Source organism: Thalassophryne amazonica, chromosome 7 (genome assembly GCF_902500255.1).
Source record: "Thalassophryne amazonica chromosome 7, fThaAma1.1, whole genome shotgun sequence".
Classification (NCBI taxonomy): domain Eukaryota; kingdom Metazoa; phylum Chordata; class Actinopteri; order Batrachoidiformes; family Batrachoididae; genus Thalassophryne; species Thalassophryne amazonica.
Window position 1 is genome coordinate 5,313,862 of NC_047109.1, and position 21,328 is coordinate 5,335,189.

Below are 21,328 nucleotides of genomic sequence, written 5' to 3' on the forward strand. Positions count from 1 at the left end.
CCCTGACCGCCCTGACCTCACCAAAAGTCCCCTTCACCTGGTCGGATCGTTGCGATGCCGCATTCAAGGAGTTGAAGCGGCGCTTCTCGTCTGCACCAGTTCTGGTGCAGCCCGATCCTAGCCGCCAGTTAGTGGTTGAAGTGGACGCCTCGGACTCAGGGATAGGAGCTGTGCTATCCCAGAGCGGGAAGACCGATAAGATCCTTCACCCGTGTGCCTATTTTTCCCGCAGGTTGACCCCGGCCGAACGGAACTATGACGTCGGCAATCGAGAACTCCTTGCGGTGAAAGAGGCTCTTGAGGAGTGAGACATCTGTTGGAGGGAACGTCCGTGCCATTTACGGTTTTTACTGACCACCGGAACCTGGAGTATATCAGGACCGCCAAGCGGCTGAATCCCAGGCAAGCTCGCTGGTCACTGTTCTTCGGCCGTTTTGACTTCCGGATCACCTACCGTCCCGGGACCAAAAACCAGAGATCGGATGCCTTGTCCCGGGTACATGAAGATGAAGTCAAAACGGAGTTGTCGGATCCACCGGAACCCATCATCCCTGAGTCCACTATCGTGGCCACCCTCACCTGGGACGTTGAGAGAACCGTCCGGGAGGCCCTGGCACGAAGCCCGGACCCCGGGACTGGGCCGAAGAATAGACTCTACGTCCCACCAGAAGCTAGGGCTGCAGTCCTGGACTTCTGTCACGGTTCTAAGCTCTCCTGTCATCCCGGGGTGCGAAGAACCGTGGCAGTTGTCCGGCAGCGCTTCTGGTGGGCGTCCCTAGAGGCCGACGTCCGGGATTATATCCAGGCCTGTACCATCTGCGCCAGGGGCAAGGCCGACCATCGCAAGGCCTCGGGATTGCTACAGCCGCTGCCCGTGCCTCATCGCCCCTGGTCCTACATCGGCCTGGATTTTGTCACGGGCCTCCCGCCGTCCCAGGGCAACACCACCATTCTCACGATAGTGGACCGATTCTCCAAGGCGGCCCACTTCGTGGCCCTCCCGAAGCTCCCAACAGCCCAGGAGACAGCGGACCTCCTGGTCCACCACGTCGTCCGGCTGCATGGGATTCCAACAGACATTGTCTCTGATCGTGGTCCCCAGTTCTCTTCGCACGTCTGGAGGAGCTTCTGCCGGGAACTGGGGGCCACGGTAAGTCTCTCATCCGGGTATCATCCCCAAACCATCGGGCAAGCAGAACGGGCCAATCAAGAAATGGAGCAGACCCTGCGTTGCGTGACAGCCGCGCACCCGGCGGCCTGGAGTACCCATCTGGCCTGGATCGAGTACGCCCACAACAGCCAAGTGTCATCCGCCACCGGCCTCTCCCCTTTTGAGGTGTGTCTGGGGTATCAGCCCCCGTTATTCCCGGTGGTTGAGGGAGAGGTCGGTGTGCCCTCGGTCCAGGCCCACCTGCGGAAGTGCCGTCGGGTGTGGCGTGCCGCCCGTTCTGCTTTGCTGAGGGCCCGGATGAGGACAAAGGCCCATGCAGACCGGCGGCGGACCCCGGCTCCTACGTATCGTCCTGGGCAGGAAGTGTGGTTGTCTACCAAGGACATTCCACTGCAAGTGGCCTCTCCAAAACTACAAGAACGGTACATAGGTCCTTTTAAAATTCTCAAGGTCATCAGTCCCGCCGCAGTGAGGCTTCAGCTTCCGGCCTCACTGCGGATCCATCCCGTGTTCCACGTGTCCAGGATTAAACCACATCACACCTCACCCCTCTGCACTCCGGGTCCGACACCACCTTCTGCCCGGATCATCGATGGCGAGCCGGCTTGGACAGTGCACCGGCTTTTGGATGTCCGACGGATGGGCCGGGGCTTCCAGTATCTGGTGGACTGGGAGGGGTACGGCCCCGAAGAACGCTCCTGGGTGAAGAAGAGCTTCATCCTGGACCCGGCCAGGAGGCGCCCGTTGAGGGGGGGGTCCTGTTGTGTGGGCTGCTGAAGAGGAGGTACTGCTGGCCCACCACCACCAGAGGGCGTCCTGCCTGGAGTGCGGGCTCCAGGCACCAGAGGGCGCTGCCGCCTCACAGGAGCAGCCGGGGTGACAGCTGTCGCTTATCACCGACGACAGCTGTCATCAATCATCAGATCCACAATGGTATATCAGCAAGACGGCATCTCCACCTCATTGCCGAGATATCGTTCTACCTGAAAGGTAATATCCTCAGCCTGACAGCTTGATTGAAAGCCTTTTTTTTGTGATTTTGTGAGTGATAACAGACTTTTTCTCCAACGAGAGGTGGAGGTAGCTTCCCTGCCGTGCAGATTGCTGGGTGCAGACGCACCCACGTTTAACTGTGTTTTTGTTCCTCACCAGCAGTACCAGGTCCGACACGCGGAGGCAGTGGCCACCTGGGAGTTCGGGACTTGGCGGCTCCAGTATTCCCGGGGTCTGGTGGCGGAGGAAATCGTGTGGTTCCGGTTCTGCTTTGGACAGGCGTCTCCTATCCTCGAGCCTGCCCACACGACACCTTGTAATTTGACCTTCGATCTATTGTGTGATCTGTTGTGTTTGTTGTGCACGTTCGCAATAGTAAAGTGTTGTTATTTGACCTATTCCATTGTCCGTTCATTTGCGCCCCCTGTTGTGGGTCCGTGTACTTACACTTTCCCAACAATAATAATAAATAAATAAATAATAATAATAAACAGCGCAATTACAATAGGGTCCTCATAGGACTTTTTCCTACTCGGGCCCTAATAATAATAATAATAATAATAATACTAAACAGCGCAATTACAATAGGGTCCGCGTAGGACTTTTTCTTACTCAGGCCCCAATAAATAATAATTCATTCATTCATCTTCTACCGCTTAGTCCATTTAAGGGTCGCGGGGGGCTGGAGCCTATCCCAGCAGCCATAGAGCGCGAGGCGGGGTACAATACTCGCACTCCTACTTTTCCTACTCGGGCCCTAATAATAATAATAATAATAATAATAATAATAATAAAAAACAGCACAATTACAATAGGGTCCTCGTAGGACTTTTTCCTACTCAGGCCCTAATAAATAATAATAATAATAAACAGCACAATTACAATAGGGTCCTCGTAGGACTTTTTCCTACTCGGGCCCTAATAATAATATCCTGTTTTGTGGAACTAAGTGCATAGCTCCAAAAAGCCATGCAGATTTCGGTCAGAATTAATAACTTCAGAGTGAATCGTCGTTTGAAATCAAATGACACCTTTTTTCAAACATTATAATACAAACAATAAACTACAACTGACCAAAACTGCATTTTTTAGGAATTACATCCTGACGTGCAGCACAGCTGGCTGCAAGAGCTCAGCTCAGAGTCTATGGAGTTACATTTGTGTCATTAATATCTGAAAGGAAATGCTTTTGACAAAACTACAGATTTTGTTATTTCTATTTCTGTCCAGAGTTCAAGGATCCAGTGACCATCTCCAGATTTTAATGATTTTTATTTATGTCCAGAGATCAAAGATCTGGTGGCCAATTTCATATTTATTTACTTTAAGACTCAATAAAATCTGGTTTTATTGAGTCTTAAAACAACATTGTTTTATTAAAACTCCAACTGACCGTTCTGCAGCTCCAGGTACACTCCCAGCAGGATGGCTTCAGGCGGAATCTCCTTCATGTTCACCATTGACGCAGCCTGGAAAGACAACAGTCATCAGCACACAAAGAAAAGCACACACACAAACCTCAAACACACGCCTGATCACCACTGTTTGTCTGTGTGTCTGTAGGCTCAGGTGGTTTCAATGCAGTTTGGCAACAGTGCAGTCATACAAATACAGTAACTGCTTCAAATTCAGAAACAGCACAAGAGAGTGCATGAGAGACAGAGTGCAGATGGCTGGTCATGATATGTGCAGGCAGCTCTTATGTGCACTGTGAATCTCCTTGCGTAAAATGAGTGTGACTGTTGAATTCTTTGTGGTTTGTTCTGTCAAAATGCAGACACTTTCAGTTGATGGATATTATGATTGTGCTGTTTTGTGTGGGAACATAGACCAACACATGAGCACAAGTGGTGTTGCTGTTTTGAGGATGATGGACAGAAACATGACAAACTGAGATTCTGTTTTTGGGGAAACAAAAGCGTATTTGTGGTTACCTGCTGCAGACACTTGCGAGCTTTGTCATATTCACTCCTCAGACAATAGGCGCTGCCCAGGTTGAAAAGCATCATGGCTCGAGCTGATGCCACGCTACTTGGGTAGCACAGAGGTGTCTGCTTCCCTGCTGCAAATACACAGCAAATGTTACCATTGCAATATTCTAGCACAGGCACTTCACATTTTGTTACAGTGGCACCTGTCAGCAGGAGAGCTATAAACAGGCAGGGAATTAACATTTTGGGAAAAGGTGAAGTCTCCTATCGTAACGTAACAGCAAGAGATTCGCCTCTATTTTTAGCATTCTAACGCTATCATGGTGACTTACTGTCAGGTCCTCGGCTGCCACAATAGATCAAAGAGATGGACCTGCATCACTACTGATTGCCAGAATTATGAATCAGGGCGCATCTTGTGAAAAACTAGGCAAAGAAAGGAGACATCTATAGCTAGCATAACTGCAACAAAAATTTGATGGGAAAAACCTGGACCAATATCCGTGTATGCGCTGCACATTTCATATAAAGTAAGATTAATGTATGGAAGAAAAGAAGTTCATGATTCAGTTGCTGAGAGAGCAAGAGAGAGAGAGAGACTAATTTTTTGTATCTATTTAATAGAAATAAAATGATCAAGTACATTATTTGATTTTCAATTAATGTCAAAAATGAGTAAGTAAAAAGTAAAAGAGGTAAAAGTACAGTTGTATACAGTTATATACAGTTGCATAGTTGTATAACCACAGTTTTTCATTTCTTCACATCTGCGAGGCATTAATTTTGTTGGTTTGGAACCAAGATTTTGCTTGTTTACTAGTGTGCTTGGGGTTATTGTCTTGTTGAAACACCCATTTCAAGGGCATGTCCTCTTCAGCATAAGGCAACATGACCTCTTCAAGTATTTTGACATATCCAAACTGATCCATGATACCTGGTATGCGATATATAGGCCCAAGACCATAGTAGGAGAAACAGGCCCATATCTTGATGCTTGCACCACCATGCTTTACTGTCTTCACTGTGAATTGTGGCTTGAATTCAGAGTTTAGGGGTTGTCTCACAAACTGTCTGTGGCCCTTGGACCCAAAAAGAACAATTTTACTCTCATCAGTCCACAAAATATTCCTCCATTTCTCTTTAGGCCTGCTGATGTGTTCTTTGGCAAATTGTAACCTCTTCTGCACATGTCTTTTATTTAACAGAGGGACTTTGTGGGGGATTTCTGCAAATAAATTAGCTTCACACAGGCATCTTCTGTCACAGCACTTACAGGTAACTCCAGACTGTCTTTGATCATCCTGGAGCTGATCAATGGGTGAGCCTTTGCCATTCTGGTTATTCTTCTATCCATTTTGATGGTTGTTTTCCTTTTTCTTCCACGCGTCTGTTTTTTTTGTCCATTTTAAATCATTGGACATCACTGTAGATGAACAGCCTATAATTTTTTGCACCTGCATGTAAGTTTTCCCCTCTCCAATCAACTTTTTAATCAAACTACACTGTTCTTCTGAACAATGTCTTGAATGTCCCATTTTCCTCAGACTTTCAAAGAGAAAAGCATGTTCAACAGGTGCTGGCTTCATCCTTAAATAGGGGACACCTGATTCACACCTGTTTGTTCCACAAAATTGACAAACTCACTGACAATGCCACACTACTATTATTGTGAACACCCCCTTTTCTACTTTTTTTTACTTTACTTTTTTTATTAATAGCCCAATTTCATAGCCTTAAGAGTGTGAATGTTTGGTCTTGTCGGATTTGTGAGAATCTACTGAATCTACTGGTACCTTGTTTCCCATGTAACAATAAGAAATATACTCAAAACCTGGATTAATCTTTTTAGTCACATAGCACTAATATTATTCTGAACACTATTGTACACGTGATCAGATCTGTCTCACTACATGTATCGTATATCTGTACAACCTATAGCCAGCATGTAGCTTTTTTTCTCACCTAAATGGATGCTGCACTCACTGCAGTTTATTATCTGGAATATTATCTTCAGAGCTTCTAGAATTCAAACATTTTCGTGCGGGTGGTGTTGGGGGGTAATTTTGGGTTTCAGCTTTTTTTTGTTTTTCACCACTGTCATCCCTGAATATGTCAATCATGAGTCACTTTTGTGTGGATTAAAGTCACTAACTGTGACTCCTGTCTTGTGAAAAAGAAACGAGAATTGTCCTCCGTTCTGTTCACACAACTCCAAACGCTGTGCGGCTCTCTGCCGAGTCAAGTTAGAATGATAGAGTCCAGTCGGAATTAATAACTTCAAAGTGAAACACCGTTTACATCAACTGACACCTCTTTCCAAATGTTGTAATACAAACAAACTGCAATCGATCAAAACGTTTTTATCCTCCCAAAATGAGACGTCCTGCGCTGTGTTGAGCTGGCTGAGCTCAACTCAGAGGTACAGAGAGACATTCATGCCAAAATGTCTGAAAGGAAATGCTTTTGACAGAAACTACAGATTTTATTTATTTTTATTTATGTCCAGAGATCAAGGATCCAGTGACCAATTTCATATTTATTTACTTTAAGACTCAATAAAATGTTGTTGACATAGAAAACCTGCAAAGACTACTTTTAGCACACAGAAAATTCACAAGAGGTATCGATAAGGGAATCAATAAAGAAACAGATCAATAAGCAGAATCAATAATGGCACTGATATTGATAAAATACCCATCCCTATTCCCAACTGAGTCCTCATCATGAACTTCCAAGTCTGAAGGTAGTGAAACCTCGAGTCAGAGTCATCAGTGCTCAAGTCTGATCACAGGACTCGAGTATGACGAGGCTGACCTCACATGAGGTCAAACTTTGTACAACAAAGTTTTCCATCTAAAATGTTTTATTGAAGCCATCATTTTCAAAATTCCTGCAAATGTTACTGATATGAAAAATGAACCATATGTGCCGTTTTTGGACTGAGCTCTGTGAGGACTCGTGCAGGTGACTGTGGCCCATGTTACCAAAACAAATATGTTCTTTTCTCAGCCTTAGTCTTTGGATTTCAGGTGAAAATAAAGATGAAGAGTGAATTAAACTGTACTCACAGCACTCAACAGGCTCGTCCCCTTTGTCAGAACCTGTTGAGAAAACACCAAAGCACAACTTCAAAAAGAAACATGGTAATTAATGACATGGTGAAATAATTTTATTCCTCCTAGTATAAATCTGAATTCCAGTCCTTGGTTAAATAACTACATTTGATCCTGTTCAGGCAAAGGAGTTGAATACCTTGTTGGGTCTTAAGGAGTTAAAATCCTTTCTATTTCATTCCTGCTGAACGCCAGAGGGCGGTGATTTAGCACCTATTACTCTGTAGCATGGCCCAAGCAGAGGGTCACCCCTTTGAGTCTGGTCTGCTTGAGGTTTCTTCCTCAGAGGGAGTTTTTTCTTACCACTGCTGCTCTGGGGGTTAGTAAGGTTAGACCTGACTTGTGTGAAGCACCTTGAGGCAACTCTGTTGTGATTTGGCACTCTATAAATGAAAATAAATTGAAATTATATCAAAGGTCTTCTTGATTTGGACTCCGATGGTACATTTAACAGCTTTGCAGTTAGCCCGTTGATATGTTCTTCTAACTTGAATGGATGGTTCAAGGCAGAAGAACGTGTCATCAGGCTAACGCTCTCCTCTCCATCCCATTTCATAGTGGATCCAGGATATCATGCTTTTCCTCAAACTAAAAAAAAAAAACAAATGGACATACAACTAGCTGACAACTTTGAATATTAATTTACATCTACATTAAAAAAAAAATGCTTTATGTGGCAGGGGGTTAAAAGGGCTGTAATTAGGGGGTTCTGGGAGATGACGCTCCACCAGAAGCTGAAAGGCAAAAAAAGAAAAATCCTTAAAAAGGCAGGGAGCCTGGGGGGAGCGGAGGCCAAACAGAAGCTGAAAGGTTTTAGCCATGCTAATGCTCCCCTGAAGCATTTCCTCAAAAAACAGTGTGAACGACCGCAATGACATGGTGAAGAGCTTCACTCGTTCATGTCTGCGACATACAACCTCCATTCCAATGAAGCTGGGACATTGTGTGAAATGTAAATAAAAACAGAGTACAATGAATTGCAAATCCTCTTCAACCTATATTCAATTGAATACACCACAAAGACAAGATATTTAATGTTCAAACTGATAGACTTTTTTGTTTTTGTGCAAATATTTGCTCATTTTGAAATGGATGCCTGCAACACATTTCAAAAAAATCTAGGACAGGGGCAACAAAAGACTGGGAAAGTTGATGAATGCTCAAAGAACACCTGTTTGGAACATTCCACAGATGAACAGGTTAATTGAAAACAGGTGAGTATCATGATTGGGTATCAAAGGAGCATCTTGCGGATGCTCAGCCATTCACAAGCAAAGATGGGGCAAGGATCACCACTTTGTGAACAACTGCATGAAAAAATAGTCCAACAGTTTAAGAACAATGTTTCTCATCGTTCAACTGCAAGGAATTTAGGGATTCCATCATCTACAGTCCATAATATAATCAGAAGATTCAGAGAATCTGGAGAACTTTCCTGTAAGCGGCAAGGCCAAAAACCAACACTGAATGCCCGCGACCTTCGATCCCTCAGGCGACACTGCATTAAAAACCAACATCATTGTGTAAAGAATCTTACCGCGTGGGCTCAGGAACACTTCAGAAAACCATTGTCAGTCAACACAGTTCATCACTACATCTACAAGTGCAAGTTAAAACTCTACCGTGCAAAGCGAAAGCCATACATCAACAACATCCAGAAACGCCGCCACCTTCTCTGGGCCCGAGGTCATTTGAAATGGACAGACACAAAGTGGAAAAGTGTGCTGTGGTCTGATGAGTCCACATTTCAAATTGTTTTTGGAAATCATGGATGTCGTGTCCTCCAGACAAAAGAGGAAAAAGGCCATCCAGATTGTTACCAGCACAAAGTTCAAAAGCCAGCATCTGTGGTGGTATGGGGGTGTGTTAGTGCCCATGGCATGGCCAACTTACACATCTGTGATGGCACCATCAATGCTGAAAGGTACATCCAGGTTTTGGAGCAACAAATGCTACCATTCCAGCAATGTCTTTTTCAGGGACGTCCCTGCTTATTTCAGCAAGACAATGCCAAGCCACATTCTGCACGTGTTACAACAGCGTGGCTTCATAGTAAAAGAGTGCGGATACTAGACTGGCCTGCCTGCAGTCCAGACCTGTCACCCACTGAAAAACGTTTAGCCTCATTTACAGGCCAGGAGGTCTGGGGTTCACGGGCCCCGTGGGATCCCAGAAACCAAATTAATTTTTTTTATCTAATGACAGATTTTCAGCAATTTCCTGAAACAAAAAAACCCCCCTCAAAATTAGTACATATTTAAATGGCCCTGTATTCAACCTTTCATTTGAACCATCAATGATCATGTTGAAATAACAGAATATGATGTGGAAGTAGGACCTGGAATGATTTTCCTTTTAATTGTAAACCAAATAATGCATTAAAACTCAGAACAATTAAACTACATGAAATTCATGAAATCTGAAAAGACTGTTAAAGCATTTCAAAAACCACAGCTAAAGCTTGTAGAATATTGTGAAAATCAGGATAAAATATCAATAACATACCTTATAGTAAAAAAGCCACATATTCTTGTGTAAATTCCCGTAAATCCACTCAAAGCCACAGTGTCTTTTTCCCATGAAATGTCTACATTAATAAAAAGTCATTTACATTCTTGTGTAAATTCATGTAAATCCATGAAAGCCACAGTCTTTGTTTCCAATAAAAGAAAGTTAAGATTAATGAAAAAAAAAGTCAGAATTTTCTTACCGTGTTTCCTGAGGGCACAGTTCACTTTTCCCGTTTCTTTTATCTTTCAGGTGTGTTGATGAAGCCACGGATTCTTGTCCTTATCAGACTTTTTCAAACTGTCTTTCTCACCATCTTCTCTTTCTGACGTCGTCCGTGAAACAGACATGCTGCACAATTCTTCTTTTAAAAACTTGAGAGCTCTAAAAGTTTGCGATGTCCACATGCTACGTTTAGCTTTAGCGTCTTGCAGGAGCCACACAGCGTCGCCGCAACAACCAACACAGTTTTACGACAACTGTCATAACAGCCAGGCTTTGAGAGGGATTTTTCCTCCTTGAAACTCCGCGGATCCGAGGAAACTGATTTGTATCTGTAACAGACAGATCAGTGTCCGTGGACTGCCGCGGACTGACAAAACTTGCACGATGTTGTTAAAAAAGAACACTTTACGATGAACATTTTAAAAACTCAGTGACGATCACAGAATAAAAAACTAACACTCCCCCCCCACCCCCGCCCCTTCTATCCTGCTCACCGACGCAGTTCAACAGCCGCATCATCTGCTCTCACTTTAAGTGTCAATTTTCCTTCTCAAAGAAGTTTCTATCAAAGGGAAACATGGTGGTTCATCCGAAAAGCACCCAGGAGCATCCTGAGCCCCGCAGTAGCCTCAGTTGGACTCCGCAATGACTGAAGCTGCAGCTGCTGAAACCAGCCAGCGTCAAACATGGAAAGCCCCCCTCGAGCGCACCCGTGCAGCTACCCGTAGTAAAGTAAGTAAAGCATTAAAACAGTTTTTTAACTTAACGATTGAGAACTTCTGATGGAAATGACGGAAAATGAATTTCAATTTTGACGGATTTCCGTCATTTGGCGGAAAACCAGCACCCCTGAGAATTGCACCTACAAAGCTTCAACAATTAGTGTCCCCAGTTCCCAAATGCTTATTGAGTGTTGTTAGAAGAAAAGGTGATGTAACATTGTCCACTGTCCCAGCTTTTTTGAAACGTGTTGCAGGCATCCATTTCAAAATAGGCAAATATTTGCAAAAACACAATAAAGTTTAGCAGTTTGAACATTAAATATCTTGTCTTTGTGGTGTATTCAATTGAATATAAGTTGAAGAGGATTTGCTAATCATTGTATTGTTTTTAATTTACATTTTTCACAACGTCCCAACTTCACTGGAATTGGGGTTGTATACTGTTGTTGGTGTGTGTTTTTCCTCCCCTTTTTCTTTTAGGGTGTGTGCTTTGTTTTGCTGGAGGTGGGGGGATTTTACGCAATAGTAATTTCGATATTCATTGTTGTTGTCTTTGACAAAATCTATCTTTATATGCTCATTAATGTAAGTATCACTCATTCTGGTTTTCAATAAAAATGGAATCTCATGAACATGTGAAATCTTGAAAAACCAACAGACCTTGGTCCTGCTCAGTGGTTAACACTCCCATCGAAACATCGTTCACATTCTCCGGGTTTAGATGAGTGATGGCATCAGAGATTCTGTCCAGAGAGATAAGTGCTTCAGCAGCATAAAGGTGACCCAAGAACCTGGTCAAAAACAAGGTGTTACAAATGAGTCAATACACCACTACAGCAATACACACACACACTGATGTCAGACTGCTGGAATGCAAGGTGCTTACTATACACCGGGAGCAACTTGGGGGTTAAGGACCTTGCTTGAGGGTCCTTTGTGATTTTCTGGCCAAACAGGGGTTGGAATGAAATCTCAAATAGAAAATACAGGATGGGATTTATAACACATTAAACATAGGAAGTAATAATAATAATAATAATAATAATAATAATAATGGCTTGGATTTACAGAGCGCTTCTCAAGACACCCAAAGTGCTTTACAAGTTGCATTATTCATTCACTCGCATTGGTGGCGGTAAGCTACTCGTGTAGCCACAGATGCCTTGGGGCAAACTGATGGAAGCATGGCTGCCCCTCCACCCACCACCTCATTCATACACAGGCAAGGTGGGTTAAGTGTCTTGCTCAAGGACACAATTCAATTTATTTCAATTTATTTAATTTATATAGCATCAAATCACAACAAAGTTGCCTCAAGGTGCTTCACACAAGTAATGTCTAACCTTACCAACCTTCAGAGCAAGCACACAGGCGACAGTGGTAAGGGAAAACTCCCTCTGAGGAAGAAACACCAAGCAGACTAGACTCAAAGGGGTAACCAACTGCTTGGGCCGTGCTACCAACAGAAATTACAGAACAATTCACAAAACGAATATACAGGAAATGTTGCCGGTGCACAGGACAGGAGGGTTTCAGAAACAGACACCACACCCATCTCTGGATGGAGCTGCACCTCAAACAGAGAAAAAAAAAAAAAATAGAATCAGGTATCAGAAAGACAACAAATACAGTATAATTTGTCAGCATTAAGCAACAAGAAGAACAAAAGAAATACTAAGGTGATCGCCGCCCACTAGCTCTAAGCTTCACTAAAGACCCAGAATTTAGATCAGGCTGAGGCCGCGGCGCGCTCCGTTTCCTAATAAAATGAATTTAAAAGAGTAAAAAGCACAGTAACATACTATGCCAGTATGCTAGCCATACGAAAGGGAAAATAAGTGGGTCTTAAAGGGCCTTTCACATTGAACACGTCAGGCCGATGCGTCAACGCTTTCCAATGCGTCGGATGCGTTTTCAACGCGTTGTGACATCAGACGCTTCGCTTCGGAAGCAGCAAGGGGGCGGAGATTGCTACGTCACACTCTGGCTGTTTCCACAACCTGAAAAAAGTTCAATGATCGCCATCTTGAATTTGCGTTGCCTGAACCACAAAAAAGCTTTAAAAAACAGCAGTAGAATGATTCTCCCATCACCCTGCTGGGACAAACTTTTTTCAGCTACTTTTCTGAGTGATGCTGACCGAGGGAGGACTGACGACTTGGTGGGATATCGACTGGGCCGACCCGCACGGAGAAGCCGGCCTTCAGGCATCATCCCTGGGCAGAGCGAGGCAGGCAGCCGGGGGGATGGAGCAAACCCACTCAGTCCGAAATCTCCCATTTTTTGGATATATGCGAAGTCCCAGTTTGCCCAACGGAGTTTAGTTCTGCAGCTTTATCGAGGTGAGAATATTAAAATTAAATGTGACATATACTGCACTGCTGTGAAGGTTTAATGATCGGTTAACGTTAGCTTAGCCTTTTAGCACAGTTGATCTGAGTGAACGCTTTAATTTGTAAATGGTTCAGTCTTTTATTTTTACCAAATAAAGCTCCAGCTTTTTTCCGAGACCACAAAAGCTCAACTTTAAATAACTTTTTTTGGGGGTGTTTTTTTTCCATTGTTTTTTTCCCCCTTTTTTATATATATATAACCTGTTTAGTGTTTCTTTATATTTAAAGAAATATTTTTATTTGTCCCAATCAGGAACATTTGCTGTGCAGACAACCAAACTTCCATTGATGAGCTGAACACCATGAAGTCCAGTCGAAAGAAAACATCTCTGCTCTTCAGCAACACCACCAGAGTTCAAAGCTGCAGAAGAGACCTTCATCTGGTCCAGAGAATCCAGCAGAACATCACCTGCTTCTAAGTAAAAGGCTCTTTCATCAGCAACTATTTTATTATTTTTTAAAAAGCTGTTTCATTTTATATTTTAACAATAAATGAACGGATCATTAAAAATGTCCACGAATCAAAGTCAAAAGACATTTGCACAAGTAGAAGCTCTCCACTTATTGTGCTCAAATTCATATTTTTCAAACAACTCTGTCCTGATAACAACATTAAAGGCAATTACATATTTTGACGAAATTACAAGTTGAAATGATTATATATAAAAAAAAAAATCATCCTGAGGTTTATGTCACAGAAATCCTACTTTACAATCACACTGCATTGTTGCATTTATAATAAACATTTGTATTTATTTACAGTGTCTGTTTTTGCGGTTGAAATGAGATATAAATAATCTACCAGACAAATTTCCATGTTATTTTATTTGTCTAAAAATAAATGTCCAAGGTTCCTTATGTTAAACAAGAAATTATCTAATCTGAAATAACAGGTGGTTTTAATTTACAGATGAAAGGTTTCTAAAGAACCATTTATTGATTTATTTAGCAATTTTAATTACAACTGTTCTAAACTTTTTTTTTTTAACAGTAATCACAAATTTTGAGGTAACAAATAACAACATCAAAAACAAACATTTCCAAGGATTTTTCTTCAGAAAACTGCTCTATAAATGAGCAGTCCTGTGACATGTTTCTGTTTTTGTACAGATCAGTGGTTTCTGCACCGATCTGTTTTGTACAGATCAGTGGTTTCTGCCACCAGTCTTCTATGTTTTGGTCCGACACGTCATTCCTACTGGACAGCGCGAAGCTATGTCACAGCTCAGAGCGTCGAAAGTTGGACTGGGTTGAACTCTGACCGCCTCAGCCGTTAATTAGGTCAGCTAGGTAGGGAGGTGACAGTGAGTGAACAATTTTATAGGCCAGTAGCAGAACCTTAAAATCTGATCTCACAGGGACAGGAAGCCAGTGAAGGGATGCCAAAGTGGATGTAATGTGGTCAAACTTTGTGCTTCCTGTCAAAAGTCTGGCAGCAGATTAATATCACTTTGAGCAGATGGAATCAGTTAATCAGTGAAATCACCTGGTGGAGTCAGTGGCTGCAAAGAAAACCTGCACCCTCATGGCTCTTTCTGGAACAGGTTGCCTACCCCTGCACTAGGGTCAAGATTAGATTTCTTAAGTAATGGTTTAATCACTGCAGATTTGAAACATTTAGGAACAGATCCAGAAGTTAAAGAAATTATAAAGTCATTGACTTATTTTCATGATTCATTAAGTTATTGTTAATGGGCATCTTTATCATGGTACAATATCTCAGAATAACCAACTTGCGTTGATATTATTTCATAGCATGTAATTCTAACATGGGTGTCAGCTAAAAATGACTTACCATAATCCTAAATTGCTAAATCAAGCTTTGTATAATAATTTGTCAAACTCTGTGTTTTTATATGATTGCAGCAACTGAATAATAAAGAATCTTAGGTACTTTTACCAAGGTATGTATGTTACCCCAACCCTTGATGATGATTAGTCATATAACATCGTCATTAACCCCTTAAGTCCTAGAGCCTATTTCACCAAAATCACATACCCATACATTATGATTTATTTCTCAGCTTGTACAAGGTCAAAAATGCAAAAGTTTGGATCATCAAAAAGACAGGTCCTAGGGGATGTTGTTGATGCAAAAAAAAGGAAAGTAAATAATACTTGGTAGGTGTAAATGAGGGTTTTTTTCCCCCCAAAATGAATTCCGATTTATGCCTTTATTTGCTTGGCGTTTCAACTGTGGTTAGTTGATATGCGATTGGAGTGGATACATTTGTAGAGGAGACTTCGCTTGCCATTTTGACGTATAATAAGTGTATGTTGGTGTCAGCATTGGTTAGTTACGAGTGTTCAAATGTTCCAAAACAGGGCAAGTCCCCAAATTTGGGGACTCTAGGGTTTAAGGGGTTAAATATACACCCCCCCAGCACAAAAAAAAAAAAACCCAAACAAAAACAACAAGCCTGTGAAATGCAAAGCAGGTCTGACTTATGGTTTTGATTTTTAAATCAAATTAATCCACGGTTAAAACACGGTTGTCGATCTGAAGATAGATTCATTTTTTTCTTCTTCCTTTTTTTTTGATGGGTACAAATATTTCCAACAAAACATTAATACCAAAAACACTGTACAGTGACAATGGGACATACTTTATAAATGCCGTAATAACCAGCAGAGAAAACACTTTAGGGATAAATTTGAAAGAGCATTGTGCTTATCACCCGCAAGGTGCAGGATTAGTGGAAAGACATAATACAGAGGTCTGATTTTAAAGGTCTCGAACTTGGGGAAACGTGTCAATCTTTACTTTGTTACTTTGTCAGTTTTATTGTTTCAATGATGTTTATTTTAATTCTGTGCAGGCACGATGCCATTTTGCTTCCGTCATCCATCGCTTTTAATAACCGCTCAGCCATACTTCCCACACTGCAAAAAGCAGGTGCTCAGAAGGTCGATGGGACTCGGTACGGTCCACCTTCCCCTCCTGAGCCCTTTAAACTTTGCTTACCCTCATGCTCTTTTTCTGCACTTATTGCTGTTTTGTCAAATGGTCGAGACCAGGTGACAAAAAGGGGGAAGATGTGTGCTGATGTTCACAAATTCTGGTTTGTTCAATTCTGGTTTACAAAAGACTTTGTGACCTATGCAACTAATTTTTTGCAAAAAGTGTTTAATCTGTGCTGATATATAAATTATTATACAGGGAGAAGGGGTGGGATTCAATAAGTTGCTACTTCTTCTCACTCCTTTTTGCACTAACTTTAATTTTACGTTGTCTGTTGTTTTATTTGTTCTTTTGTTATGTTCAAAATAAATAATCTTCAATTCAAAACAATTCAGGGAAAACTACTCCATTGATCTCTGCAGGCGTGCATCCTCCTCCTCTCCCCCTCTCCCCTCAAGGCCCCTTTCAACACCTTATGATAGATTTCATTGACACGACCCCTGCAGAGGAGAGAAATCCTGCTTTGTGATAGTGGACATATAAGCAGTGGCAAAAGCTTTAATGAGAGACATCGTTTCCAGATGGAGAGTTCCAGAAAATTACCTTCTGATAATGGCACACTAAAAAAACTAATTGGCAAAAGGTACTGCTGAAACATGCCTGAACTGGGTAAAATGCTTGCCTCTAGTTCTGATGCAAATGACAGAGAAACAACCTGCCACCCTTTGAGATCCTGTTTTGACAACTTCCTTACACAGGGAGGGCTAAGATAAGATAATAAGATAATACTTTATTATCAGATCAAAGATCCGAAATTTGTGTTACATATTCAGTAGCTCCGTTACAACACAATACATAAACAACACAAAGAAGACACAGATATTTCACAAACAATCCATACAACAAAAATTTACTTGCACTGCGACCTTGATAATGTTGTTATGGATTAAGCTCCTTATTTAGTTTAAGTATCGACTGATGCACAAAAGAATGTTTCTGTCTGACCTTATTAAACCGTGGAACACTGTATGGGCATGCAGATGGAAGGAGGACATATTCACTGCTCAGAACATGGTTAGTGTCAGAGGTGATATTTTTTGCCAGCTTTATTGTGTTCCCAGCGTGTTGACAGGGGAAGACATTGTGTTTGTTGATCATAAGCTTATTTGCATCAAGCTTTCACAAGTTCTGTGTGCAGGTATTTGATCCAAACTGTTGTGCGCACTGCAAAAACTTTTAAAATATGATGGGAGATGAAGGTGTGAAAAGTGACAAATCACAGCCTTTGCATCTCTGATTCAGCAGGTGCACGTCAGGCTGTGGGTGCCGGGTCTGAACATGGTTTGGAAAAAAATTAACGGCTGGTCTTTCAATCACAGAAAATATGGTACCCACTTTCCCCAAATTGGGGAGTGTCAGTGCTTAACTTTGACTTCATACCTCTGTTACTGGGCATGTTGATCCAGACTACTCTGTTCATATGTGCGAGGGATTTTTAATGAAAATGCATTGCAGTTGGACAGGACGTTTTGTCTGATGTGGGTGAAAATCCATTGCACAAAATCCAGCATATACGGTGTTGATTACATGGAAAACCATAAAAAAGCATTGGGGCTTTGTTTTGTGCCCCGTGAGTGTGAATATCTGGTTTATATGATGACGGTTTAGGCAAGTTTTACTCATTGATTTCTATGGTTTTACTGTATTTGTTTACTTATTGCGGGAAAAAGGTTTCCACAACAACTGCATATTTCCAGTCAAATATACGGAAGTTGGATGAAAGGTCTACTGACACTGTTCATTCTTGTAACACACAAATTCAGTACGCGATAAGCCATCTGGAGGCATTTGCAGTATTCACTGGAATGTCTCTAGGTGAAATAGAACTGCTGTCGGATAAAGAGCTGGACACATTTCTGTTATGAATTTTCCCTGGACTGAGAAAAGCAGACGGCAGTCTGTACACGAAGCACGGCACCAGCTATGAACCACATCATCAGAATTGTTTTTGAACTATCTGACTGCACTGCTATTTAAAATTTGTGTTGGACTGTTTGGAACCTGTTGACCTCAAAGGACCAGTGATGCACACCAAAAGGTAAGTTCCTGTCGCTTGCTTATAAATTAATAAATTCTCAAATGATAAGGATATAACAAATAACAAAAGTTTTTTTCATTTGTTCAGTGGAAAGAATATTTCATTCGGTGAAAGATGGAATGTTTCATTCAACTTGGCTCCACCTTGAAAAAAACACTCCATCTTTCACCGAATGAAATATTCTTACCATTCCACTCATAAACACTCATTATTTGTATAATATGTGTCAATCACTGATTAAACTGCAGTGCCTGCAGAGATATTCAGAGATACTGTCCTGTCTAGCTGGACTATAACTTTTCATTTTAATTTACATCATGCTGTTTATGCTGCAGAATTAGAGGTTAAATTCTGAATAACGTACAAAAGGAAGGTTTAATTTTTAAAATTGGGATTTGATGATATGTAATTTACAGAGGTGCAGTGAAACATTCGACAAGATATCATGCACACTCACTTGAGGGATCCAGAAACTTTAGACTGATGAAGCAGTTTTTCAGTGTGGTTCAGAGCCATCAGATTGTCTCCTAGAGCCAAGGCCACGTAGGCACTGCAAGCCAGGATGGAGCACCTTGTCAACAAACAGACACGATTAGTTCTGGACTACTGGCTCTGCACTGTGAAAACAGCTGAGCATAGCGGTCTGGAGTACCTGAGGTTCTCTACCTCTTGTTTTCTGAGAGGAGACGATGGAGCTGCAGACAGGAACTTGTCTGCTTCCTGGCCTTTCCCACTGAAAGCAAGAGAACAATAGCTTTACACCTGCTCGTGCACAATTCCATTCCTTTTTGCCAAAAAGATTTAAAACCCTTATTTATTCCAAAGGTAAAAAAAAAAATGGTAAATGGACTGCATTTATATAGCACTTTTCCATCTGCAATAGAAGCTCAAAGGGCTTTACACTGATGCCTCACATTCACCCATTCACACACCAATTTCACTACACACCGGGACCAACTGTGGGATTAAGGACCTTGCCCAAAGGCCCTTAGTGATTTTTGGGTCTGGCTGGGTTTTGGACAGAGGATCCTCTGAAGCACAACACTTGGCCACAAGACCATCAGTTCCCCTTTACTGATGAAGGGGCTGTTTATGTGACACAGCCACCAGTCCACCACAAAAATGAGAGAAGAAATAACTACACTCAACAAAAATATAAACGCAACACTTTTGGTTTTGCTCCCATTTTGTATGAGATGAACTCAAAGATCTAAAACTTTTTCCACATACACAATATCACCATTTCCCTCAAACATTGTTCACAAACCAGTCTAAATCTGTGATAGTGAGCACTTCTCCTTTGCTGAGATAATCCATCCCATCTCACAGGTGTGCCATATCAAGATGCTGATTAGACACCATGATTAGTGCACAGGTGTGCCTTAGACTGTCCACAATAAAAGGCCAATCTGAAAGGTGCAGTTTTATCACACAGCACAATGCCACAGATGTCGCAAGATTTGAGGGAGTGTGCAATTGGCATGCTGACAGCAGGAATGTCAACCAGAGCTGTTGCTCGTGTATTGAATGTTCATTTCTCTATCATAAGCCGTCTCCAAAGGCGTTTCAGAGAATTTGGCAGTACATCCAACCAGCCTCACAACCACAGACCACGTGTAACCACACCAGCCCAGGACCTCCACATCCAGCATTTTCACCTCCAAGATCGTCTGAGACCAGCTACTCGGACAGCTGCTGAAACAATCGGTTTGCATAACCAAAGAATTTCTGCACAAACTGTCAGAAACCGTCTCAGGGAAGCTCATCTGCATGCTTGTTGTCCTCATCGGGGTCTCGAACTGACTCCAGTTCGTCGTTGTAACTGACTTGAGTGGGCAAATGCTCACATTCGTTGGCGTTTGGCACGTTGGAGAGGTGTTCTCTTCACGGATGAATCCCGGTTCACACTGTCCAGGGCAGATGGCAGACAGCGTGTGTGGCATCGTGTGGGTGAGCGGTTTTCTGATGTCAATGTTGTGGATCGAGTGGCCCATGGTGGCGGTAGGGTTATGGTATGGGCAGGCGTCTGTTATGGACGAAGAACACAGGTGCATTTTATTGATGGCATTTTGAATGCACAGAGATACCGTGACGAGATCCTGAGGCCCATTGTGGTGCCATACATCCAAGAACATCACCTCATGTTGCAGCAGGATAATGCACGGCCCCATGTTGCAAGGATCTGTACACAAATCTTGGAAGCTGAAAATGTCCCAGTTCTTGCGTGGCCGGCATACTCACCGGACATGTCACCCATTGAGCATGTTTGGGATGCTCTGGACCGGCGTATACGACAGCGTGTACCAGTTCCTGCCAATATCCAGCAACTTCACACAGCCATTGAAGAGGAGTGGACCAACATTCCACAGTCCACAATTGACAACCTGATCAACTCTATGCGAAGGAGATGTGTTGCACTGCATGAGGCAAATGGTGGTCACACCAGATACTGACTGGTATCCCCCCCCAATAAAACAAAACTGCACCTTTCAGAGTGGCCTTTTATTGTGGGCAGTCTAAGGCACACCTGTGCACTAATCATGGTGTCTAATCAGCATCTTGATATGGCACACCTGTGAGGTGGGATGGATTATCTCAGCAAAGGAGAAGTGCTCACTATCACAGATTTAGACTGGTTTGTGAACAATATTTGAGGGAAATGGTGATATTGTGTATGTGGAAAAAGTTTTAGATCTTTGAGTTCATCTCATACAAAATGGGAGCAAAACCAAAAGTGTTGCGTTTATATTTTTGTTGAGTGTATATGGAGCATGTATGTCATACACACATCGTACTGTACCGTGAGTCTTTACTTAGCATGTGCGTCACACACAGACTGCGCTGCACTGTGCGTTTTTACGCAGCACATATGTTTGTGCAGAGGGTGTTCATGATGGTGGGACAGAGAGGGAAAGGACAGGATGAGATGGAAACGGTTAAGCTGCTGTGGTGCTCCCTAACGGGAGAACTAAAAGAAATGGTACGGGCAGACATAAGCCACAGAGACACAGGAGATACTCAGGAGTGGCTCTACGTTTCTTTTTTAGATGTTTATATATACTTTAGTATACACTGGTAGAGTTCTACCTTTGAATTGGAATGTATAATAGAAGATATACCTCAGTGAATTTTCATGCATGGATCCACATTGAAAGGATTCTTGGAAGCTGAACACATCCCAGTTCTTGAACAGCCTGCACACTCACCAGACATGTCTCCTGCTCTGTACGCCATTTTCCATTAACCTCCAAAATGTACAATTTGAAGTAGCA

The 21,328-nt window shown here is 42.5% G+C and overlaps 1 protein-coding gene across 2 annotated transcripts in view; it reads right to left on the reverse strand.

The window, feature by feature from the left end:
- Positions 1–21,328, reverse strand: part of cnot10 (CCR4-NOT transcription complex, subunit 10) — a 205,329-nt gene that overhangs the window by 25,819 nt on the left and 158,182 nt on the right. For both annotated transcript variants that reach the window (XM_034173745.1, XM_034173746.1), the window contains exons 13-18: positions 18,709–18,789; positions 18,514–18,627; positions 11,324–11,454; positions 7,164–7,196; positions 4,099–4,226; positions 3,558–3,633 (exon numbers count right to left, since the gene is read on the reverse strand). In XM_034173745.1, coding sequence (XP_034029636.1) covers positions 3,558–3,633; positions 4,099–4,226; positions 7,164–7,196; positions 11,324–11,454; positions 18,514–18,627; positions 18,709–18,789 — 563 coding nt within the window. The remainder of the gene's footprint in view (positions 1–3,557; positions 3,634–4,098; positions 4,227–7,163; positions 7,197–11,323; positions 11,455–18,513; positions 18,628–18,708; positions 18,790–21,328) is intronic.